The 25,433-nt window shown below is 45.3% G+C and overlaps 1 protein-coding gene across 1 annotated transcript in view; it reads left to right on the top strand.

The window, feature by feature from the left end:
* The window catches only part of LOC144888590 (nucleoporin NUP188-like), a 55,513-nt gene extending 43,633 nt beyond the window's left edge, over positions 1–11,880 (top strand). Inside the window, exons 12-18 of the mRNA XM_078767042.1 lie at positions 9,439–9,588; positions 9,680–9,754; positions 9,859–10,146; positions 10,331–10,462; positions 10,738–10,805; positions 10,967–11,096; positions 11,210–11,880. Coding sequence (XP_078623168.1) covers positions 9,439–9,588; positions 9,680–9,754; positions 9,859–10,146; positions 10,331–10,462; positions 10,738–10,805; positions 10,967–11,096; positions 11,210–11,437 — 1,071 coding nt within the window. The 3' untranslated portion in view covers positions 11,438–11,880. The remainder of the gene's footprint in view (positions 1–9,438; positions 9,589–9,679; positions 9,755–9,858; positions 10,147–10,330; positions 10,463–10,737; positions 10,806–10,966; positions 11,097–11,209) is intronic.
* The last annotated feature ends 13,553 nt before the right edge of the window (positions 11,881–25,433 follow it).

The raw sequence follows: 25,433 nt of genomic DNA, 5'->3' as shown, positions 1-25,433 counted from the left end.
CAGGTAGGTGGTCTTTCTGTCTTCTACCAACTTCTCTCCGACGTTGCTCCCCCTGTTCTGTCTGTGATCTGTCCCCCAAATATTCCTACAGGTCGCACAAGATCTGCCAGCAACCCTCTTATGGTTAAACTGCCAAAATCAAGACTCTGCTCACCTTCACTGTTTCATTCCTCTTTTCTCCCGCCTCTGGAACAAACTCCGTCACTCTTCAGTCCCACTCCTCCCTCCAGGTCTTTAAAACAGCTGTTCACCACCATCTCTTATCTTCCCCCATCCAAAACCTTGATCTTTCTACCCCCGTTAAAACACCCCAAATCCGCCTCTTTCAATCCCCAACTTCTTTCCTGAAATTCCTAGAAGTGTTCATTTGCTTTGTACCGTGTACCCCTCCTTCCTCCCCCAGCGCACCCCCTTCCACAGATATACCAGCGTTCCTGTTCTCTTCTGTTGTTGTGCTTGTGTACTTCCCTCTCTCCCCCTCTTGCCTCCCGCTCCCTTCATTGCATGTTTTATGTGCGTGTGCACGTTTTCTTCTTCATTATGCTCGCTCTTACACACGCCTTGATTATGTATGCAAGAAAAAAAATAACTAACAAAGAATCCAAATAATATAAAACAAAAAAATCGAAGACAAAGTTCTTGAGTGCTTGGGTGCTGAAAACAAACTGAAAATAGAAATGATAGTAAGGAAGATAAAAAAACGATAAAGAAGGAAACAACAGGAGAAAACAAAACCACATGTTTGAATGTAACACAAAGAGATTTTACCATGAATTGGGGCAACACAAGCGGAATACGTCAACTCGCCCTGAAAAAGAAAAACTGGAAAAATTCTGGAAAGGAATTTTTGAAGATTGAAAAGAACATAACAGGGAAGCAGAATGGATCCCAAACTTGGAAAAGAAGAAGCAACATCTCGAGGAATATGCCCCCATTGATTATATTGAAGAGAAAATATATAACAACTTCAGAAAATGCCAAACTTCAAAAGCCCAGGCCCAGATGGAATTCCAACTTTTTGGCTAAAACAACTGGATTCTCTTCACAATCACTATGCCATGACATTTAACGAACTGATCCAAGAGGAAAAGGCTGTGGAGGAGTGGCTCATTGAAGGAAACACCTTTCTCATCCCAAAATCGGAGGAAACCCAACTACCCTACAAACACCTACAAACATACCTACCAACTACATACAACCTGCTGACAGGAATAATCACAGAAATTATGTACCATCATCTAACACAGCAAGGAGGTGTAGTGGCAGAACAAAAGGGATGTAAGAGCGGGTGTTATGGAACAATTGATCACCTACAACTGAACAAGGCCGAACTTGAAAATTGTAAAATGTGAAGAACTAAATTGTCCACCACCTGGATGGAATATAAGAAAGCTTTTGATCGTGTCCCACTTTCGTGGATGATAAAATGCATGCAAATATACAAAATCAATCCCCAAATAATCAAACTGATTGAGAAAGCAGTGGAGCTCTGGAATACCACATTTACACTTAACAGCACTCAAAAGGGAATATGGAAATACCAGATGTGAAAATACCAGAAACAGTCTTTCCCCCTTCTGTTTTGTCTGGCTCTGGACCCACCAAATAACCTCATCAATGAACAAGGACATGGATACACCCCAACAACCAACAGACGAAGCTCTTCTCGCCAAATGACAAAAAATTGACAGAACAACTAAAGCTAGGAACAGTTTTCCTAGGACATTCAAATGGAATTTGGACTAGGCAAGTGCACCAGGTGCACATTTGTACAAGGTAAACCAGAAAAACAGACAACATAAAAAAAGATCTTGAAACAACAATACAGCAGTTGGAAAACGAAGCATCACACAAATACCTTGGAGTAGAATAGGGCCACCAAATATGTCACAAACAAATGTGCAAAACGATCACCAAAGAATACTTATGTAGAACGAAGCTGATCCTGAAAACATACCTCTCCCCAAGAAACAAAATCGAACCCATAAACTAGAACGGCACTCAGTAGAGAGCATACCTCCGCCAGGTGAACAGTTTACGTTTTGTATCCCAGACTTGACCGGAAAATCACAACGCAGAATCGCATTTAATCTAAATCATCCGTCCACAACTTTTTGAGATATCCTGCTTTGTATCGTTTTTGTCCCCATCTCCCAATGGTGAAGAAGCACTTTTAAAATTATACGAGCCGGATCCAGATATTCACCAAAATCTAACCGATTCTTCCTTGTCTCACACGCAACCTGTCCACCAAGTTTTGTCCAAATCCGTCCATAACTTTTTGAGATATCCTGCTATGTAATGGTGAAGAATCGCTTCAAATGTCTAGTAGCTGGATCCGAATCCGGATCTTCACCAAAATCAAATCATTTTGTCCTCGTCACAAACAATACATCTCTGCCAAATTTCGTCCGAATCCGTCCACACCTTTTTGAGATATTTTGTTTACAAACTGACAGACGGGTGAAAACACAACCTCCATCCACCTTTGGTGGCGGAGGTAACCTTGTCACACACAACCTGTCCACCAAGTTTCGTCCAAATCCGTCCACAAAGTCAAAATCCGAAAATGACCAAAGCAGTACCAGTGTTCCAACATAGCTGCAGATTAATAAACTTGGCCCAATCAGAAATCAACAAGTTAGATCATCAAAAAAGAAAACTCCTTACCATCCACAAAATGTTTCACTAAAACCAGTGCATCCTGAGAATGGGAGGTCACGTCTTTTCGAAGCTGCTCCATGCGCTCACGCTCTCGAAGCTAAGTGATCTATCACAATCGTGTTTTTGTCGAGACTGTATCTATCTTTCGGTGTGTGTACCTATAGCGTATCTTTTGGAAAATTTTCGGTGCTAATTTTTCGTACATGTATACACAATCGTCGGTTAATGGTATCGAGTATTCTGCGGCCTAGTACTCGTAGGCTTAGACTACCGTACCGTCTCCGACCTTGTGGTTTTGTTTTTCTCTCAGCGATTCGTCGCATGCGCTGAAATTATTTTCGTTCTCTGTTTCGTACCAGTCGTTCACCCCGTACCTCCTTGTTTAATATCTGTACTCACAAAAAAAAAAAAAAAAAAAACCCCAAAAAATATTTCCTTCCCAGGTCTTATTCGTTTATTTGTTGTTCTTTTTGTTCGTTCGTTCTTCGTTCGCGATCACGCGGTTAGAAATGTATAATCTCTCCCCTGAACAACTATTTTCTCTCATATATTATAACACCCTTTTCTTCTTTTCCTACAAAAGGATGCTTTCGTCTTGCTCACCAAATCTATTCATTCCAAAAAATATATATAATACCATCTCTTACAGTTCCTCCTTTCTACATTCCCTAAACTATCCAGAACTCCACCCCTCCTCCAGTGTCCTCAAACGTATTTTTGGCTCGAAGGTCTCACTCATTTTGCAAAAAATGTTCGTTTCCCATGAATCGTACACTTTTCAAAATCCAATCTCACCCCTCCCCTCCAAATCCTCCCCATCACACATCCCTTTCAAATCTCCCCCCTTGCCCCTTCCCTCCCCTCCCTCCTAAACTCCCCCCACACCCCTCCCCTCCGAGACTCTCCCTCGCTCCTCCCCTCCTAGACTCCCCTCTCACCCCTCCCCCTCAAAGCATCCTCCCTGCTTCTTCCCCCTTCCAACTTTCACCTTCATCTCCCCAAACCTTCTGCCTCGCTCTTCCCCCTCCTCAAATAACACCTCACTGTGCCTCACCCAATCTCCATCAAACCTTTTGTCTGCCCCATTCTTCCCTTTCTCCAAGCTATTCTGAAATCTCTGAAATCTCTGACACACCTTCAACAGCTCTCCCTACCTCTTCCTCCTCTTCCACATCTTACCCTACCCCTCCCCCCCCCTGTTCTGGACCCGATGCTCCCCCTTCCTCTTCATTAACGGTATGGACCTCAAACATCCGGGGCCTTCGCTCAAACTTGACTGACCTCTCCATACAGGTTGCTTCTGACAAACCAGATGTGATCTGCTTAACAGAAACTTTCCTCCTTCATGATGTCTCTGATGCCTTGGTATCTCTCCCAGGTTACTCCCTCCTCCGGTATGATAGACCTGAGCCTCGTCCTGGAGGTGGGGTTGCTATCTTTATAAAAAACTCTCTTCCTCACTCGCCCTCCACTGCCCTCTCTCCACCTCACCCCCAGGAATACCTTTGGCTATGGCTTCCCCTTCGCTCCCACCTTTTGTTCATGTGTGTGTTGTACCGTCCACCAAACAGCGATGACTCCATCTACATCTCACTGTCTGATAATATGGACCAACTTCTATCTACCCATCCCAACTCTCTCTTCCTCATATGTGGTGATTTCAATTGTCACCATGCCAGTTGGCTGGGTGTGGGTACCTCTCTCACCAGCCATGGCCCTTCAGCAAAGGACTTCTGCGACTCACTGGGACTGACACAATCTGTCAATTTCCCGACCCGGATCTCAGTCAACGGAGCATCTTCTCTTCTGGATTTGGTTATGACAAACTTCCCTGAAAATGTCTGCTGCTCTTCTTCTGCTCCAATCGGCTCATCTGATCATGTGCTTGTCAAAGTGGACATCTCTCTGACCATTCTCAGAGAGCCTCCTCAGCGTCGACGAGTCTGGCATTTCACTCAGGCCAACTGGCACGGTCTTCAAGCAGCCATCAATCATCTGGACTGGTCTCCCATCTCTACCGCCTCTGACATCAACTCATCCTGGGAATTCTTTCAAAGTAAATTGCTCTCTCTCATGCACAGATTTATACCATCTCGTCTTCAGTTGTCATACCCTTCCTCCCGTCCATGGTACACGGAATCTTGTGGTGAGGCTGTTGCCCTGAAATAACTTGCTTTCGTCTCCTGGAAAGCAAATCCAACGGAAGGAAATCTCATTTCCTTTCACAAAGCCCGAAACAAGTGTGTGTCCACCCTCAGGAGAGCCAGGAAACAATATCTCACCATTCTCAAGACCGAACTCTCTTATCTGTCTCCCTCTTCCAAATCCTGGTGGCGTCTGGTCAAATCTGTTTCTGGTGTTTGTTCCCCCTCCATCCCCTCCCTCACCTCAAACGGCTTAACGGCTGACTCCGCACGTGAAAAAGCTGAATGCCTCAAATCTGTGTTTGCCTCTAAATCTTGTGTCCCAAACCCATCCCTCTCTGTACCCACCGTACCCAGTCGTACCCAGCTGCTCCTGGACTCTGTGTCCTTTCCTCCTGACAAGGTGGAAAAGTTTCTGTCAACCCTCGACTCTGATTCTGCAACTGGTCCTGACGGCATCAGCCCACCGGTCCTAAAATCATGTTCTTCTGCTCTTTCACTCCCTCTTTCTGTTCTCTTCACCCACTTTTTGGTTAAGATCATCTGCCATCTGCTTGGAAATCAGCCAACATCACCGCTTTGCACAAAAAAGGTGCAAAAACAGATCCCAGCAACTACAGACCAATCAGCCTTCTCCCAATTATCAGCAAAGTCATGGAATCCATCATTGCTTCAGATATTAAATCTTTCCTCTTCTCCAATGGCTTGATCTCTGATCATCAATTTGGTTTCAGACCTGGTCACTCTACTCTGGACATGCTGCTTCTGCTTTCTCAACAATGGATGGAGGTCCTCAACGCCAAACAGGAAATTAGAGCTGTCTCCCTTGACATTTCACGTGCCTTCGATACGGTCTGGCACCCTGCTCTGCTCACCAAACTCTCCTCCTTTGGTATCCATGGAAATCTCCACGCATGGCTGGCGGACTTCCTCTCTGGTCGTAGTCAACGTGTGGCCCTGAATGGGTTTCTCTCATCTCCTCTTCCTGTTCAGGCTGGAGTTCCCCAAGGTAGTGTTCTGGGCCCTGTGCTCTTTCTGGTCTTCATCAATGATCTCTCTGACTCTCTTGAAAATCCTCTCTATCTCTTTGCTGACGACTCTACTCTCTGTCGCTCCATTCCTCATCCCTCAGATCAGCAGTCTGCAGCCTCCTCACTCTCTGCAGACCTGGACAAAATCACAGACTGGTCAAACAAGTGGAACATGTCTTTCAATCCTGACAAATCTCACACTCTTACAATGTCTCTCCGAAAGGACCGACTGGACAACCCTCCCATCTACTTTCTCAACAATCCTCTCCAAGAAGTTCTGTCGCTCAAGCTTTTGGGTCTCACTATCTGCCATGATCTTTCTTGGGAAAACCACATTTCCAAGCTGGCCTCCAAAGCCAGTCGCCGACTGGGCATCCTCCGTCGTGCGAAGTCCTTCCTTGGCACACCTGAGCTCCTCACCACATACAAGGCTTTCATCCGCAGCTCAATGGAATACTGTTCTCCCCTCTGGGCTGGTGCTCCTGCCTCACACCTTGCTCGGCTTCACGCTGTTGAGGCCAAAGCTTTCAGAATCATTGGAATCTCCTGCGATGTAGTCAACACCGAGGGCCTTTCACTCACTCACCGCAGGCAGGTTGGTGGTCTTTCTGTCTTCTACCGACTCCTCTCCGGCCTTGCTCCCCCAGCTCTCTCTGTGCTCTGTCCCCCCAATATTCCTTCAGGTCGCACAAGATCTGCCTGCAACCCTCTTATGGTTAAACTGCCAAAGTCTAGGCTCTCTGCTCACCTTCACTCTTTCATTCCCCTTTTCTCCCGCCTCTGGAACAAACTCCCCCACTCCCTTCAATCCCACTCCTCCCTCCAGGTCTTTGAAACAGCTTTTCACCACCATCTCTTATCTTCCCCCATCGAAAACCTTGATCTTTTCTACCCCCGGTAATTCACCCCAGAGTCCTTGCAGTGTTCATATGTTTTATTCCTCTCCCACCTCCCCCCAAGTCCTCCCGATGTCCCTGCTCTCAAATGTTGTGTTTGTGTCCTTCCCCCTCTTCCCCCTCTCTTTTGTGTCCTTCCCCCTCTCTCCCCATCTTGTCTGCCGCTCCCCTTGTTTTTTGTGTTTTGTGTGTTGGTTTGTCTTTTTGTGTGATTAATGTTAGCTCTTTCACGAGCCTCGATCTTGTATACAAAAAAAAAAAAAAAAAAAAAAAAATGTACCTGCCGAGACGAGAGGCAGGGAGTGGCCTGATGGAACTCAACCAGGTGCACAGAGCGACGAGTGTAGGACTAGCTGAGTATGAGAAATGCTCAACAGACTACTGGATGTAATTTGAAAACAAACACAAACACAACAAACCTGAAAAAGTATCCCTAACTTACCTTGCAAATAATTTACAAAAACAGGTGTGAATAGAAGATGCCACACAGGAAAATGAAACAGCAACAAATACAGCCCCAACAATTACAAAAACGACAAAATGAATATATAAAAATAAATATCAACAAAGATACACAAACAACTGAGAGAATGACAAAAGAGCAGGAGAATACAAAAAATAATTGGACAGAGTGGGGATAGACAAAGAAGGATCATTGGAATGGCAAAGAAGAGTTGAGCTCAACTGCGACGGAGAATGAATCATTATAAATGCCGAAGATCAAGGACACTACACCGATGGATTAAAAAAGATGGCGTGGCCTGAGCCAGACGGACAAGTGTAGATTCTGAAAGACAGAAACAGAAAGTACAAGTCACCTGCTCTCGGGATGCAAAAAACTATTATCAGAACAACTTTACACACAACGGCACAACAAAGTATGGAAAGTGATTCATTGGGATATTTGTAAAAATTTTAACATCCCAGTTCCAGAAAACTCATGGAAACACGAACCAAGGTCAATGATTGAAATTGAGGATGTCATGCTCACGTACGACCTGATGATCCCATCGAGCATGAACATAGAAAACAAAGCATTGCTTCCGGACATTGTACTCAGGAACAAAAAGAAAAAGACAGCATTGATGATTGATATATCAGGACCCAGCGATTTTGGCCTGAACACAGAAATCAAGAAAATGACCAAATACCAGGATCTCAAAAATGAGGTCAAGAGATCTTGGAAGCTGAAGAGCATCGACATTGTACCAGTGATAATTGGAGAAACAGGAATGATGAAGAAGAACCTCACAGATTAAAAAAACCATCCCCGGGAATATTACCACAAATGAACTACAACTGGAGTCAATCCGGGGTTCGGTGACGTTCCTGAAAAGAGAACTTGGAACAAAACTCTGAAAAAGTTGAACAGTTTGGTCCATGAACCCTGATCCCTTACTGGAGAGGAGGTGGATACTTTGGGACCTGGGAGGACTCAGTTCCACCTTCTGAAACCCGTAAATGGAGATTACAACCAACGACACACACACACACTGCCTTTTATTATTATAGCTATTCCATACAAGGCCTTTGCTTCTCCAATGTGGACCAGTACAGGGTCCCTTTGACCCACCTTGTTCTTGAATCTGGTATTTGTATTCAAGCTGTGACAGTCACTGGCATTTCCTATTACAAAGCTTCTGGGATTCTTGTATTTTTATTTCAGCCCCCTTGACTGGTTTGTCTTTTCCCACATATTGTTCAGCTCATACTCCCAGCCATATACACAACTCTGCAGTGCCTGCAAGGTTTTAATATTGAGTTCACTTTCAAGGAACTTCAATGCAGGATCAGGCCATTAGGTCAATCAAGCTTGTCCTCGGCTTGTCAACCGATGGTTGTTTGTCCATCCTTTTTAAATGCCGAGCATGAAACAAGGACGCAACACGTACCATTTCTAAGGTCTTTGGTATGACTCGGCCGGGGTTATAAGCGCTGACCTCTCGGATTCAGAGCGGACACCGTAACCATAACTCCAATGGGTTTGCTTAGATTCATCCACTGAACCACTTCCTGTCAATGTTTCAAGTTTTCTGCTCACCTCCACTCCTGTGGAAAAGTATTTCAAGGTGGCAACTCGTCACAATCTGATATCACCCCTTCCCCAACTCCACCTAATGCCTACCCATGCATGATTTTTACTGTTCTCACTAATCGTATACAAATGTCCATCTCAAGTCAATGTTTCCCACCATCCCATTTACGAGTGGATAACCTTTGCCTCTCAATTGCTTAGCCTTTCCATGGCCCTTTTATTATATATATACATATATATATATATATATATATATATATATATATATATATATATATATATATATATATATATATATATATATATATTAGCAAATATATTTTGAAGCTAGGCCGGTACCTATAGTTTGAGTTAGACCAGCAATCTTGACACAGAGAGTGTAAGATGGTTCCGGGCACCACTTTAACTCTCCTAAGTCTGAGTGGTAGTCCCACCCTGGGCGGTTGCTGTCTACAACCTACAACGTAAAAAAATTGATAGTTGTTTCTAAAAATAATTTGCTAACGTAATAAATTTGTTTACTGATCCTGCATCTTCATCCAAGGTTGAAATTCGTTTTCTTTCTACTTTTTTAATAATAAGCATTCAGCACCGACAAACCCCAACGTGAATACAGTGTCTGTCATACGTTGTGTTCAGCAGTGTCTGTCATATGTTGTGTTCCGCAGTGTCTGCAAGCCGTTCGCTCTGCACCTTTTCCTCCGGCACTGTCAGCTGCCTTAGCCGAGACTGAGCAAACGGTAGCGTTCCTCCAGCTCGTGTCTTGTTACTCACATGCTTGGCGCTTCCACCTGCCGCAACTACTATCCAGCGTCCAGGTACCTGTCTACCTCAAATCTGCTCTATTTGCATTCTTGTGAAAATTAGTCGTGTACTTTTGCTCTTCTAATTATTTTCCTCCATTGCCAGGTGAGTCTGTGTTATCTGTGCCAAACCTGCACTTCCCTACTGCACCGTCCAGAACTGTTGCAGCACTACCTTCAGGTAATGATACAAACTCGTCTTTTCTCACTTTCTTCTCCATCTTTGTTCGTCACTTGTGAGTGGATGTTATGATTTCTTTCCATTCCCACCCCCTCCTCCCACAGGCCCCAAGAAAAGGAGTGGTGTCAGCTGGGGGTTTGTACGTTGTTGGGGCTGCAGAGGCCAGAAGAACAGGTGAACTGGAGAAGATGCGGGTCAGTGTCGGGTCGAGTAAGGAGAAGGAGCATGGTCGTGGCAGAGAAAGGGAACAAGCTGGAAGGCTGGGAAAAGAGTGTGAGCAAGATGGAAAAGAGCTTACAAAAGTCCAGTGCAGCTTAGTCAGAGTCTTGGCCTGGTCTTTGGGTACCCTAAGGTCCTTCAGTCCAGACATCTCCCAGCTTCTTCTTGATACGGTGAGGGTAGTATCAGTCGTGGTGTTTTATTTATCTTTGTATTTAAATTTCCCCATAATATTAGTAGAACCCGTTGCAGTACTTGGACAACGATAAATGTTTGTTGATTTTTAAAACATATTATTTGAGGATATTATATATTAAACTCCAATATTTTCATTACATCATGTTTCTGCTTTTGCAGGCACTGGAGGTGTGGGAGTTTGAACTGCTGTTCACACTTACGTTGTCCTCTCCCCCATTTGAGAGGGACGGGGCGCCCTCGTTAGGGACATTGCTCACTGCGGTCAGCCTTGCACATTCCTTGCTCGCTGAGGTGCGTAATGGGTCAGGGAAGGCAGGGGTGCATTGAAATGCAGGTAGTTGATCAGGCTGGGGATGTGCTACCCCTTATTATGCGTGGATTGATGTCCACAGATTGAACTTTGGTTTTGGGGGTTGGTTAACACGTGATGAGTCAATAAGTGGGTTGCGCTACAGAAAGGGGAGCCGTGAATAAGACACGAGCCATGAGAGGACAAAAGTCATGTGACCGGATTGAATGTGTTTTGCAATTCCTCCCTCGCATGTTTTGCTTCTTTCATTCCCCAGGCCGATGGAAGGAGGGACAGTTCAGGCTCCAGCTATTCTATGAACATGGACCGACTCCGAGATTTGAAGTATGTGTGATGGACTCGACGTTGGACAGCGTCCCCAAGGAATTGCTCATAAGCACACCAATGATTTTGTTTGGTGGTTTGCTTTGAATTTGATTGAATTATGTAACTAATGCTCAACGGAACTGTGCGTGCGCGTGTACTTATGTGTACGTGCACACAAGGCCTGTGCTGGGGTTCGTGGCCGAGGCTGGCCTTTGCCTGCTTGCCTCACAGGCCCTCCGAGTCTTCAAAGACCCCAATTTCCCACTGCGGGACAAGCAACGCCTCAAGCGGGAACTCGGAGCCGAGCTGGTGAGACGCTCCGTTTCCGGGGTCTCTTTGCTGTATTTTAAGTTCGCCTTTTGCTTCACTGGTTACACTTACAGACTCTGATTACATTCCCGCTACTCCAATCCTCCCAACAGGAATCCTTGCAATCCAGCGCCTTGCGTCAGGCACGGAGAGGTAGCCCGGTTTCTCCGGCCAAACGGGTCCAGCCGTCGCCTTCCAACACGTCCCCTTCCCTGCCTCGCCCATCCCCGCTCGGCGAGTCGCGGTTGGGCCGTCCTCTTAGCCTGCCCGGACCGCAAGGTGTCCACGATTCGACGTTCCCACTGCTGCTGAAGCTGCTCATCTGCCGGGTCTTGTGCTAAAAGAAAGCCGATGTGGAGTTTCGTGAGAGTCGGACTTTAATCTCAAATTACGTTGTTTGTTCTGAAGAAGGAGAGAAGGCCTGGTTCATAACCCAGGTTTGTGTTTTGATCTGTTTGAATCGCGAGGTTTTCTTTCTTTTTTTCTTTTCTTTTCTTTCTTTCTTTCTTTTCTTCAGCTGGTATCGAGCATTCGGAATTCAACTTCAGCCTTAACTTGTAATGTAAACTCAGTTTCCAATGTGGATAGGAAACTGCCATACTCAGGACAACTGTGCGTTGGCAGTGGCCACATAATTTCTAACGTTTGTCCGACCAGACAGGATGGTCATGACTGTATGTGTATTCACCAATCTGTATTTTTGAATTTAGCGTTTTTCTGGGGGTTTTTTGGTGAGGATGACAATGGTGTGCCAACCTTGCAGTAAAGTTCATATGACACTTTTGCCTTTTGTTTTTATCCCCTCGTTTTGGGGGAAAGAGGGTCGTGTTGAATGCTCAGAAGCTGTGATTGACTCAAACGTTGATCCTTGGGATGCCAAAAGTTTACGTCTCAGATGCTTGTGCAGTATTAAGCCCCCAAGTTTTGTTTTTCTTTTCCAAGATTCTAAAAACGTCTCCAGGCTGGTGCATATGCTGAGCCTACAGAGTATTGTGGTGGGTGGCGGTTGCCATGGTGCTACAAATTTTTCATGTTTTCCCTAAAAACAGCAATCAAACGCAGCAACAGGCTTTCTGGCATCAAAACTCAGAGGAGCTTGTGGAGTCGTGTATTTCTGTTACATCCATGCCCAGGATTTTTTATATATTTTTTGTATACAAGATCGAGGATCGTGTAAGAGCTAACATTAATGACAAAAAAAAAAAAACGGACACAAAGACGAAATAAAAGGAGCCGGGGACAAGATGGGGAGAGAGGGGGAAGCACACAAGTACAACATTTGAGAGCATGGACATCAGGAGATCTGTGCTTGGGGGGGGGGGGAAGGAGGTGTGGGGGGGGGGGGGGTGGAAGAAGTAAAAAAAAAAACACATGGACACAGCTAGGACTTCCAGGACAGAAGTCTATTTCAGAAAAGTGGATCTGGGGTGAATTAACGGGGGTAGAAAAGATCAAGGTTTTGGATTTTTTTTGTGTACAAGATCGAGGCTCGTGAGAGAGCGAACATTAATAACACAGAAAGACAAACCGACACAAAAACATATAACATCGGGAGCGGTAGACAAGATGGGGAGAGAGGGGGAAGGACACAAACACAACATTTGAGAGCAGGGACCGAGAGACATGGAGACATCGAGAGATCTGAGAGAGGGAGAGGGCTTTGGGGGGCGGGGGCATTGGAAGGGGGGGGAGGTGGGAGAGGTATAAAACATATGGACACGGCCAGGACTTCCAGGAAAGAAGTTGGAATTTCAAACAAGGTGGATCTGGGGTGAATTAGCGGGGGTAGAAAAGATCAAGGTTTTGGATGGGGGAAGATAAGAGATGGTGGTGAACAGCTGTTATAAAGACCTGGAGGGAGGAGTGGGATTGAAGGGAGTGAGAGAGTTTGTTCCAGAGGTGGGAGAAGAGAGGAATGAAAGAGTGAAGGTGAGCAGAGAGCCGAGATTTCGGCAGTTTAACCATCAGAGGGTTGCTGGCAGATCTTGTGTGTCCTGCAGAAATATTTGGGGGATAGAGCACAGACAGGGCTGGGGGGGAGCAAGGCCAGAGAGGAGTCTGTAGAAGACAGAAAGACCACCTACCTGCCTGCGGTGAGTGAGTCAAAGGCCCTCAGAGTTGGCTTAATCGCGGAAGATTTCAATGATTCTGAAAGCTTTGGTTTTTTTACAGCGTTTTGCGCCAACTGTGGTGGGGAGCCGAGCTAGGTGCGAGGAAGGAGCACCGGCCCAGAGAGGAGAGCAGTATTCCATTGAGCTGCGGATGAAAGCCTTGTATGTGGTGAGAAGCTCAGGTGTGCCAAGGAAGGACTTCACACGATGGAAATTGCCCAGTCGGCGACTTGCTTTGGAGGTCAGCTTGGAAATGTGTTTTTCCCAAGAAAGATCATGGCAAATTGTGAGAACCAAGAGCTTGAGTGACAGAACTTCTTCAAGAGGATTGTTGAGAAAATAAATGGGAGGGTTGTCCAGTCGGTCTTTTCTGAGAGACATAGTAAGAGTGTGAGATTTGTCAGGATTGAAAGACATGTTCCACTTGTTTGACCAGTCTGTGATTTTGTCCAGGTCTGCAGGGAATGAGGAGGCTGCAGACTGCCGATCTGAGGGATGACGTATGGAGTGGCAGAAAGTGGAGACATCAGCAAAGAGATCGAGAGGATTTTCCAAAGAGTCAGAGAGATCATTGACGAAGACCAGAAAAAGCACAGGGCCGAGAACACTGCCTTGAGGAACTCCAGCCTGAACAGGAAGGGGAGATGAGAGGAGGCCATTCAGGGCCTCACGTTGACTATGACCAGAGAGGAAGTCTGCAAGTCATGTGTGGAGATTTCCATGGATGCCATACGAGGAGAGTTTGGTGAGGAGAGCGGGGTGCCAGACCGTATCGAAGGCACGAGATATGTCAAGAGAGACAGCTCTGATTTCCTGTTTGACATTGAGGACCTCCATCCATTGTTGAGACAGCAGAAGCAGCATGTCCAGAGTCAAGTGACCTGGTCTGAATCCAAATTGATGATTGGAGATCAGGCCATTGGAGAAGAAGAAGGATTTGATATCGGAAGCAATGATGGATTCCATGACTTTGCTGATTATTGGGAGCAGGCTGATTTGTCTGTCGTAAGGATCTGTTTTTGTTCCTTTCTTGTGTAGAACGGTGATGTTTGCTGATTTCCAAGCTGATGGCAGATAACCTTGAGCAAAAGAGAGGGTGAGACAGAGCGACAGAGCAGGATTTTAGGACCCGTGTGCTGATGCCGTCTGTTCCAGTTTGCAGAATCGGAGGCGAGGTTTGACAGAAACTTCTCCATGTTGTCAGGTGTTGTGGCTTCTTTTGGACACCTTTCTGAGCAAAACTCAATCAGACTCGGCAAGACTCACTCAGTTTAAATCGAGATTAATTCCGATATTGTGGAGAGTACTTTACACGAAAATGCAGTTATACTTTACAGACAAAATACGACGCGTCGTTCCATGGGGAGAATTCTCTCTCGCAGCCTCGGAGGGTCCTGTTATATACAAAACGCATTTCCTCTGATCTACAATGGTCGGAATTCTGAGGTCACTTAAAGCCAGCCTTTCTGGCACCAAACCCCATATGTTTATCATTACGGAGGACACAAAGAACTGATAAGGTCCCTCCCCGAGTCCCACTAATGGAGGGGTACATTCCAACTCCGAGCTGAATCAGCATTCTCCCCTCCGTTCACATCCTTGGAGGTCACTGGGTCATTTCACAGATGGTCGGCTGCTTGCTCCAGGTTCTTTGCACATTTCCTTGCATGAACAAGATTCACATTGAAGTACAATTTAACTAATATTTATAAATATGAATTATATATTTATTTATATTTCACAGTCCCTCATTTTTTTTTGGTTTGTTTCTATTAACCATTAATCTCAACATCAATTGCAAAATACTCAAACTACAAATTTGGTAATCCAATTTTCAATACCTAAGGCATGCACCGTCATCCTGGAAGAATCTGATCATAAAACATTTCTTTGTTCGTTGATTCTTTCCATGTTGATAATTCAGTTCATTTCATTTGCATCACAAATATCTCTGCAAACAAAACTTCACCTTCACCAAGACACAACAATTTTAATTTACCATTTTAAAATAATAAAGCATCTGCAACATTTGGCAATTATTCTTCGAAAATACGTTTTGCTTCAGAACAAATGTTGACTTTCTATTTGAAAAGAAGAGGCTGATCACTTGTGTTTGAAATTCAAATATGAAACATTTTCTTCTGATGTCTTCATAGCACCTACACTATTTCGCGTTGGGTTTCCGCTGTTGTGATGGCTGGGCGGACTCATAAACTGACCCTGCTCTGCATGTAGCATCCTTGCCACTCTTGCTGTGAGCCATAGTAGATTTGAACAAGGCCTTCATCCAATTGCGAACGGCAAAAAATGAAGGTGCCAACAGATATCTCAGGACGTTACCTCGAACAACGTCCAGCTTGAATCAATCATGATATATATATATACAAATATACAAGTAAGGTCGACCATAATTTACATAATTATACAGTATTACACCATTTCAGTAAAGGTGCCATAAATTTTTTGTTTTATTTCAAAGGACAGAAGGACATAGATCTGTGCATGAGAGAGAGCAATTTACTTTGGAAGAATTCCCAGGAAGAGTTGATGTCAGAGGCAGTGGAGATGGGGGACCAGTCCAGGTGATTGATGGCTGCCTGAAGACCGTGCCAGTCGGCCTAAGTGAAATGCCAGACTCGTCGACGCTGAGGAGGCTCTCTGAGAATGGCCAGAAAGATGTCCACTTTAACAAGCAACTGATCAGATGAACCGATTAGAGCAGAAGAAGAGCAGCAGACATTTGCAGGGAAGTTTGTCATAACCAAGTCTGGAGGAGAAGATGCTCCGTTGACTGAGATCCGGGTCGGGAAATTGACAGATTGTGTCAGTCCCAATGAGTCGCAGAAGTCCTTTGCTGAGGTACCATGGCTAGTGAGAGAGGTACCCACACCCAGCCAGCTGGCATGACGACAGTTGAAGTCACCACATATGAGGAAGAGAGAGTTGGGATGAGTGGATAGAAGTTGGTCCATGTTATCAGACAGCGAGATGTAAATGGAGTCATCATTGTTTGGAGGATGGTACATAACACATATGAACAAAATGTGGGAGCGGATAGGAAGCCGTAGCCAGAAGTACTCTTGGGGGTGGGGTGGAGAGAGGGCAGTGCAAGGAGAGTGAGGTAGAGAGTTTTTGATAAAGATAGCAACCCCACCACCAGGACGATGCTCAGGTATATCATACAGGAGGAGGGAGTAACCAGGAAGAGATATTAAGGAATCAGAGACATCTTGAAGGAGGAAAGTGTCTGTTGAGCAGATCAGGTCTGGATTGTCAGAAGCAACCTGTGTGGAGAGATCAATCAGGTTTGAGCGAAGCCCCCAGATGTTTGAGGTTCATCAGAAGGGAGGGGAAGCATCTGGTACAGGACAGGACAGGAGGGGTGCGGTGAGAGGGGGGCGTAGGCAGGGGTGCCGCCAGGGATTTTGGGCCCCATGAAAAGATATCACAATGGGCCCCTATGAAGCACGTGCGCACATTTTTACCTCATGTTCTCATAATTTTTAGGGCCCCTGTCAGTGCAGGGCCCTTGGAATCATCCTAACTTCCCCCCCGCCCCCCCCCCCTTACGGCGCCCCTGGACATAGGGAGAGGTGTTGATCATGTCAGAGATTTCAGAAGAGCTTGGAGAAAGGGAAGGATGAGGAGGACAAAAGGTGGGATGGTGATGGGAAGAGGCACAGTGAGGTGTTGTTTGAGGGGGGGGGGGGGCAGAGCAAAGAAGAAGGGTGGAGGAGATGGAGGTAAGAGTTGGAAGGGAGAAGAAGTGGGGAGGAGGAGGGGTGAGAGGGGAGAATTGGAGAAAAAAAAGGAGGATTGGGATTGGCCTGTTGAGTACGCTCACTATCCAGGAAACTCATCTGCCATGAAATCTCGTACCAACCATGTGTATATCCATTGCCTTTACATGTTAGTAAATTCATGAGTGAGATCCAAAATGCCAGAATCACGAGCTAAGTGCTCAGTTGGAACGTATTACCACTGGGGTTTGAACTGGGTTTCCCAGGACAATGGGTTAAGTGCTCAAATCGATATATGTGATTTTTGAAAACTTTTTGTAGATCAATTGAGTCTCGTCAGTGGTTCAGTGGGATGGACCCTATCCCCTCGGGAGGGGGGAGGGCAGGCGGCGATAATGAGTAGTAGGTCCGGGGGACGAGGAGGATGAGGCTCAGCCGTCAGCGAACAGGGCCCAATGTGGTTCTGGCGTGAAAAAAGGGTATCAGGCTTTTTCCGTCCAGGAATATGTTCCCTCTCCACTAAGATGCTACAAGTGTCAGAAGTTTGACCACACTGCTCTGGCTTGTAGGGGTAAGCAGCATTGCAGCAGGTGCTATGGAAACCACGAGCGCAGGGATTATACTGTTTCCAAGATGTTTTGCGCCAACTGTGGTGGGGAGCATAGCGCAGCCTATAGATGGTGCCCTGAATTCTAGAGGGCCATCCAGATCCAACAAATAAAAACATCAGGGAAGCTGTCCTATGCGGAGGCTGTCCGCAAGGTCCCCAAGGCCTAGGCCCCTGCAGAAGTAATCATCCCGGCCCCCAGAATTGCAGTCAAGGCCCCAACTCCAACAAGATCGGTGGGAGTCCAGACCGAGACGAGGGATCAAGGATGCCAAACCGAGGGGCCAAGAACCAGTATGGGCATGAAATTTTCAAGACTGGGGTTTATTGGCTTCATCACGGAAGTTGTTAATTGTGCAGCCCAAGCCAAAAGAAGAAGAGAGAAAATAGGCATAAACTCTACAGCAGCCCAGAAGCATCTGGGTTGGGAGGGGATTTCCTCCAAGGAGATCAATAAGTTATTCAAGTCCAGCGATATAAGAAGCAGCTCTAGGCAGTCGCAAGATTCATCCATGGAGTAATCTTACTATAATTCACCAAATGTCCATCCGTCTGTCTGTCCGTCCGTCCGTTCGAAGGTACTGCAAAAACGGCTGAACCAATCGCAACGATATTTTAGGTGGGCAATCCTGGGATCTCCTGGAGTAAAATAGGCTATATTGTTTTTCCAATTACAGCTTTGGCCTCCAGCATTTTCAAGTTTGGACTCCCACATAACGTTATTTTCCCGGGTGCCGCACAAACGGCTGCACCGATCGCTGCACCGATCGGACTCGATGACCTCGGACAAAGACCTTTTATAAGGACATGGGTTGAATCCCTGCTTGAGAGAATGCCAACCCCCTCCCCGCCATCAGGGCCGTCTCTCCAACTCAATCCCACGAGATATGCAGAAAAGACGACCCAAAACCAATTATCTTCGTATATAAACATCATTAAAAGTGGGTTTAATGGGTTTAACGTAGGTTTAATCAACGTTAAACAACGACGTGGGTTTAATCTCTACATGAGAGAATTCCACATAGCTATTTGGGCGGTGTATAAGCCAACAGATCGCTGTCTCCATCGATATTGCCGAGGCCATAACACCTATCGGCTCAAAATCCTTTTAACTGTTGACTTGGTAGTTTTTACAATGAAGGAAACATTACCAATGTTGTTAAAATTTTATTTTGTGATTAATTGGAGTTATGTTGTTTGGAATGAAAAAAAGATATATCGAGTTCAAGTGAATGATGACATGCCGTGATGGTTTCCACTTTCGCGTTTGTGCAAGGCATCCTAAAAAAAAGAGATATCGAGTTCAAGTGAATGATGACATGCCGTGATGGTTTCCACTTTCTGAAGGTGAACTTCGCGGATCGCCATATGCAGATTCGCCGCGGTCCCACGATCGACGTTTCTATACGTGAACCTACCCATTTGTTTGTGAACGGGTACGTTTTTCATGGAAGTCCTTCACGTCCTTGCTGTCCATGTCTGATGTGCGACTGAAGGTGCTGCAAGAATGTGGAATTTATTGGTTTCATGCTTTGGCATTCGCCGTATCTGCATTGCCTGTTTGCTTCTGGCCTCCCACCCGTGCGTAGCACGGGTATCTCCCTAGTGAGAATAATTCAGTGGAACGCAAGAAGTTAAGCAGCCGATGGTGACGAATTTAACAAGTTTGTTATTGACCTAACACCCTGACCTGACATCATATGTATTCAAGAAAGCTGGCTTAAAAGTCCCAAGCAATTCAGGATCCCTGGTTATACCTTTGTCCGCAAGGATAGAGTGAGGGGGAGTGGAGGACGTTGTGGGGTTTTTGTGAAGCTCTGTATTTCCTTCGAGGAAATGGATTGCGATGCTGAATTGGAATCGATTGTAATCAGGGTTTCGAGGCCTGCGATCTTGCAGCCAAGTGTGCGATCACATCCAAATGTGTCACCCAAGTCCCTTTGGGTCTGAAGTTGTGAATGTGGTCAGGGACATGATCATCAAAAAATGGCGATCCCAATGGGACACCACCACGAAGGGGAGGTTTTGTTACAGGGTGAACCCAGACGTGACCCCCCCCCCCCCCCCCCCATTTTGGCTACCCTAGTTGGCCCGCAGAGACCAGGTGGCTCTCTCCAGGCTTAGACTTGGGCACTGTTGCCTTAATTCGTACCTTCACATGATAGGTTGTCACCCTTCCGGGACTTGCGACGCCTGCAGGGAACCCGAAGATTTATCCCACTTATTTATGTGATGCCGCCAATATGACGCACCAAGGTTGCTCCTATTTAAATCGTTAGAGAGGAGGGGGTCGGGGGGTCCGACCTGCCCTTCATTTTTGGTCATTTAAACCAGAGGCATCCTCGTTTGTGCAAGGCGTCCTAAACTTTTTGAAAGCGTGTGGGAGACCTATATAGTTCTATGGATGTCCCATGGGCCTCCTTTTCAATATATTCTTTTTTTTTGCAACACGGTGATGTTCAGGCACATGGCGTGTGTAGATCCTCACGGCTCTGAGAACGCCATACAACCGAAAAGAAGAAGAAGAAGAAGTTCCATCATGGCTGCTCACTGAACGATTGTCTCCATCATTCCCGGGCTATCGGCTGCTGTTACATGGTGGCAGCGGTGTTACTCGGCGATTGTTAAATCGGTCGAATTGTAGTTAAGTCTGCAGTTAACGTTTTGGAGATCATTCTGGGCCATGGCGAAGTTTAATCCACCGGAAAACTTCGACTATTCAAAGCCTACTGGATGGCCCTGCAGGAAACGGCAGTTTGATCGATACTCCAAAGCGACGAAGCTGACCGAAGAAATGGGGGAGGTTCAAGTGAGTACCCTTATTTATGCGATGGGTCCGGAGGCAGAAGATATCGTGAGCACCTTGACCTATACTCCTGCTGTTGATGGCGACCATCCTGATGAAAATGAGAATGACTTACAGATGGTGTTGAGGAAATTTGAAGCCTATTTCATTCCCAAGCGTAACGTGATTCATGAAAGGGCTGTTTTCCGGTCAATGAAACAGCAAGCGGATGAGTCTGTGGAAAATTTTGTGCGGCACCTTTACGCTGGTGCTGAGTACTGTAGTTTCCATGATAAAAATGAGGAAATCCGGGATCACCTCGTGTTGGGACTGGCTGACGAGAAACTCACCTTGGAATTACAACTGAAGGTGGATCCCAATCTGGAAATGGCAATTCAGATGGCAAGAGAACGAGAACTCATTATACAGTCACATGAAAAAGTAAGTACACCCCATGTAAAGTTTTGACTTTTTCAACATATTTCAACATACAGCTATTTGATCTTCATTTCAACAATATTGATAGATAAAGGTGATATAATATAACAAATATCATGAAACATTTACATTTTGTAGTCCATTGTATAATTTAAATAAAGATAAATGCAAATTTCACGTGGAAAAAGTAAGTACACCCCTACATTTATCACTACTTCAAATACCTAAAATTAGAATCAGGTGCACCAGCTCAGGTGTAAATGATTAGAACATCGTGAGAGAGGATCTTGGAGGAACCTGTCATTTAAACCTCAGACATTTAGTTTGGTTTGCTCTTTGTTGTTGAAGTGTGCGGTGTCACCATGCCTCGATCAAAAGAGCTCTCTGAGACCTTCAGAAAGAAGGTTATGGATGCTTACGAGTCTGGGAAGGGATTTAAAAAGATCTCCAAACAACTTGAAATCAATCATTCGACTGTCCGGAAGATCATCTACAAGTGGAGAAGATTCCAAACAACTGCCAACTTGTTCAGGCCAGGCGGCCCCAGCAAGTTCAGCCCGAGAGCAGACTGCAAGATGCTGAAAGAAGTCTCTAAGAACCCCAGAATGTCATCACAGGACCTACAGGTAGCTCTTACCACTGTTGATGTCAAAGTGCACGAGTCTACCATTAGAAAGAGGCTGCACAAATTTGATCTACATGGGAGGTGTGCCAGGAGGAAACCTTTTCTGTCCAGAAAGAACATCAGGGCAAGACTAAAGTTTGCCAATGAACACCTCGGCAAAGACCAGCACTTCTGTAACAATGTGCTCTGGACAGATGATTCAAAGGTAGAGCTATTTGGCCACAGTACCAGAAGACATGTTTGGCGAAAACCAAAGACAGCATTTGACCACATGAACCTGATACCAACTGTAAAGCATGGTGGTGGAAATATTATGGTTTGGGGCAGCTTTGCTGCATCAGGGCCTGGGCAGCTTACCATCATAGAATCCACGATGAATTCTTCATTGTACCAGAGTGTGCTTGAGGATAATGTGAGGCCATCTGTCGGAGAGTTGAAGCTCAACCGAAGGTGGACCTTGCAACATGACAATGACCCTAAACATACCAGTATACCACCAAGGAATGGCTGAAAAGAAAGAAATGGAGGGTTCTGGAATGGCCAAGTCAAAGCCCCGATCTAAATCCCATCGAGATGTTGTGGGGGGATTTGAAACGAGCTGTGCTTGCAAGAAACCCCTCAAACATCGCACAGCTGAAAGAATTCTGCATGGAGGAGTGGGCAAAAATTTCTCCCAGTCGATGTCAGAGACTGGTAGACAGTTATAAGAAACGCCTACTTGAGGTTGTTTCTGCCAAAGGGGGCAATACCACCTATTAGAGCCAAGGGTGTACTTACTTTTTCCACATGCGAAATTTGCATTTATGTTTATTTAAATTATACAATGGACTACAAAATGTTAATGTTTCATGATAATTGTTATATTATATCACCTTTAGCTATCAATATTGTTGAAATGAAGATCAAATAGCTGTATGTTGAAATATATTGAAAAAGTCAAAACTTTACATGGGGTGTACTTACTTTTTCACGTGACTGGATATCAGATGGGTCGTAAAGAGGAGCACTCAACCGCTGTGGAAGAGGTGAGCAGACAAAAGGAAAAATCACACAAAACGTTTCAATCTCGTCCCATGACAAAGTGTACTCGCGGTGGAGGTTTTGCACATAAGGACAGTCAGACGTGTCCACTGTCCAGCTGCCAAAGCAAAGTGCTACAGGTGCATGAAAATGGGGCACTACAGAAAGTGTTGTCGTGTAAGGGGAGTTGATGTTGTGATTGGTCATGAGGAAGATAGCATGTTTCTGGGAGGTGTGAGTGTTCCGGGTTCCCGAGATCATCCGTGGTGTGTGACGGTTGTGTGGAAGTGTAAATTTATGAAGCAAGTAATTTATATGAGCCACAACCTGCTTTCCTAGTCTGCAAGTTTTTTGTGGTTTCCATGCAGAATTTGGGATCTCCTACAGTAGGCGAATTATCTCCGACACTGACCAAGTGGCACTCTGACCAAGTTTGTTTGCTCGAGAAAAGTAAAACTCTTAGTATAGGCAATGGTAGATCGCATATTGTCATGGCAAAATAATTTTATGACTGAGGGTAATATGATTACAAATAGGGTTTTTGGAAATAATGTAATGTTAGATCGAGTATGTCTTATTGAGTTATATAAGCAAATTGGAGAAAATATATTGTTTTCTTGGTAAATAATTAAATAATACAACTGATGCCACAATGTCTAACCAGGCTCTCTGAAGTAATTTTCTGGTTTATCGAGGCTTGCTTGCCAATGCGCTCGGTAAACAAGCTTTCATTTTGACTGTGAATAATCGACTCAGTACGAAGTCTAAGCGAAACATTGTATTGATAAGTGAATGCAAAATACTTGGTAATTATTTTGCAGAGTCAAACAATGGGAGTGGATGAATCGCTCTTCGCTGGCCGTTGTCCTACAGTAGGCGAGATGTTGTGGGGGGATACATAAGCTCAGCGCACTCTGTTTTCTTTTTCACTTGTAGTTTATTTAATAGATAGTTTTATGGAATTGTCAGTGTTCTCAGTAAAATCTTTCAAAAGAACGATAATTAAACACTGAATCAAAATAGCTTATTAGTATTTGATAAAGGTTAGTCTAAAATATAAAAATCCTATTTAAAAAATCCATGTAGGCTTGGTCTCTCTGGCTCTCTGATATGGGTTCATACCTCTTACTTATAAGGAAAAGATGAGTTTGCAGATTGGAAAAGGATGTGATTGTCATAGCTACTGAGTGACCTTTTTGATTATGGGAGTGGATGAATGTATTTCCGTGTATTTTGTATTTCCCCGTGTATTTGAAGCGAATGATTCGTCAGAGTAAATATGGAATGAAGGTATTGGAAAGGGTGTTGGAGAGGAGGATAAGGAAGAAGGTGAAGATTGACGAAATGCAGTTTGGATTTATGCCAGGAAGAGGAACGACAGACGCGCTCTTTACTGTGAGGCAGTTGCAGGAGAAGTACATGGAGAAGAGGAAGAAGTTGTTTCTTGGGTTTGTTGATCTGGAGAAAGCATTCGATGGGGTTCCACGCGAAGTATTGACATGGGCATTGAGGAAGTTAGAAGTGGAGGAATGGTTGATCAGAGTTGTGATGGCAATGTACAAAAGAGCGCGCACAGCTGTAAGGACGAAGGACGGGAACAGTGGTGAGTTTGAAGTGAAGGTGAGAGTGCATCAGGGGTCGGTACTAAGTCCACTACTATTTGTAGCTGTGATGGAGGTGCTGGCTCAGAACGTAAAGGAGGGTTTACTGTGGGAGTTGTTGTATGCAGATGATCTGGTGTTGATTGCGGAAAGTATGGATGGACTGAAGGAAAAGATGAACAAGTGGAAGGAATGTATGTAGACAAAAGGTCTGAAGGTGAATATCGGAAAGACGAAGGTGATGGCAAGTGGTAAAGCATGTGGTGAGGTGGAAAGAACTGGGAAGTGGCCCTGTGCTGTGTGCAGGAAGGGTGTCGGAGTGAACTCCATTCAATGTACAATGTGCGCTGAGTGGGTTCATCAAAAATGTAGTGGTCTGAGAGGGTCATTAACCAGTGTGGCAGCTACATTCAAATGTAAGGTGTGCACAGAGGGAGCTGCAACAACAACAACATGCATTTTAAGGCCATGTTCCCTGCTAGAGCGGGGGTTAGCCTTGCGGTCCCCATGACAATCTTCTCCATTTTGCCCTATTTTCTGCATCTCTCCTTGTTAACCCCCTTGCCCGCATTTCTTCTTCCACCATCTTTAGCCAAGTCTTTCTCGGTCTTCCCCGTCCTCTACTTCCTTTTACATTAACTTCCATCACTCTTCTCAACCAGTCACTTTCATCCTTCCTCAATACATGACCAAACCATCTCAACCTGTTCCTCTTCACAGCATCAATCACAGGCAATATTCCCATCATCTTTCGCAATTCATCATTTGTCTTCCTCTCTCTCAACGATACTCCGCACATCCATCGAACCATTCGCATTTCCACCCTTTCCAGCCTTCGTTGCTGCTCTACGTTCATTACCCATGTCTCGCTCCCATAAATCATAACACTTCTCACACATGCAGCATACACCTTTCCCTTCAGCGTCAGCGACACTCTCCTCCTCATCAGCACGCCACTCAGTTCCCGAAACTTCTTCCATGCACATCTCACTCTAGCAACCGTTGCCGAGTCTGATCCACCTTTTCCATTCAGCATGTCTCCGAGGTAGCAAAATGTTTTCACACCTTCCAGCTTCACGCCGTCTCCAAGATCCAACTCAACATTTCCTCCATCTGCAGCTCCCTCTGTGCACACCTTACATTTGATTGTAGCTGCCACACTGGTTAATGACCCTCTCAGACCACTACATTTTTGATGAACCCACTCAGCACACATTGCACATTGAATGGAGTTCACTCCGCCACCCTTCCTGCACACAGCACACGGCCACTTCCCAGTTCTTTACACTTCACCACATGCTTTACCACTTGCCATCACCTTTGTCTTTCCGATATTCACTTTCAGACCTTTTGTCTCCATACATTCCTTCCACTTGTTCATCTTTTCCTTCAGTCCATCCATACTTTCCG

Source organism: Myxine glutinosa, chromosome 13 (assembly GCF_964187855.1).
Source record: "Myxine glutinosa chromosome 13, kmMyxGlut1.1, whole genome shotgun sequence".
In the NCBI taxonomy this organism is placed as follows: domain Eukaryota; kingdom Metazoa; phylum Chordata; class Myxini; order Myxiniformes; family Myxinidae; genus Myxine; species Myxine glutinosa.
The sequence above is the reverse complement of the archived record's forward strand: the minus strand, read 5'-3'. Positions and strand labels throughout refer to the sequence as shown.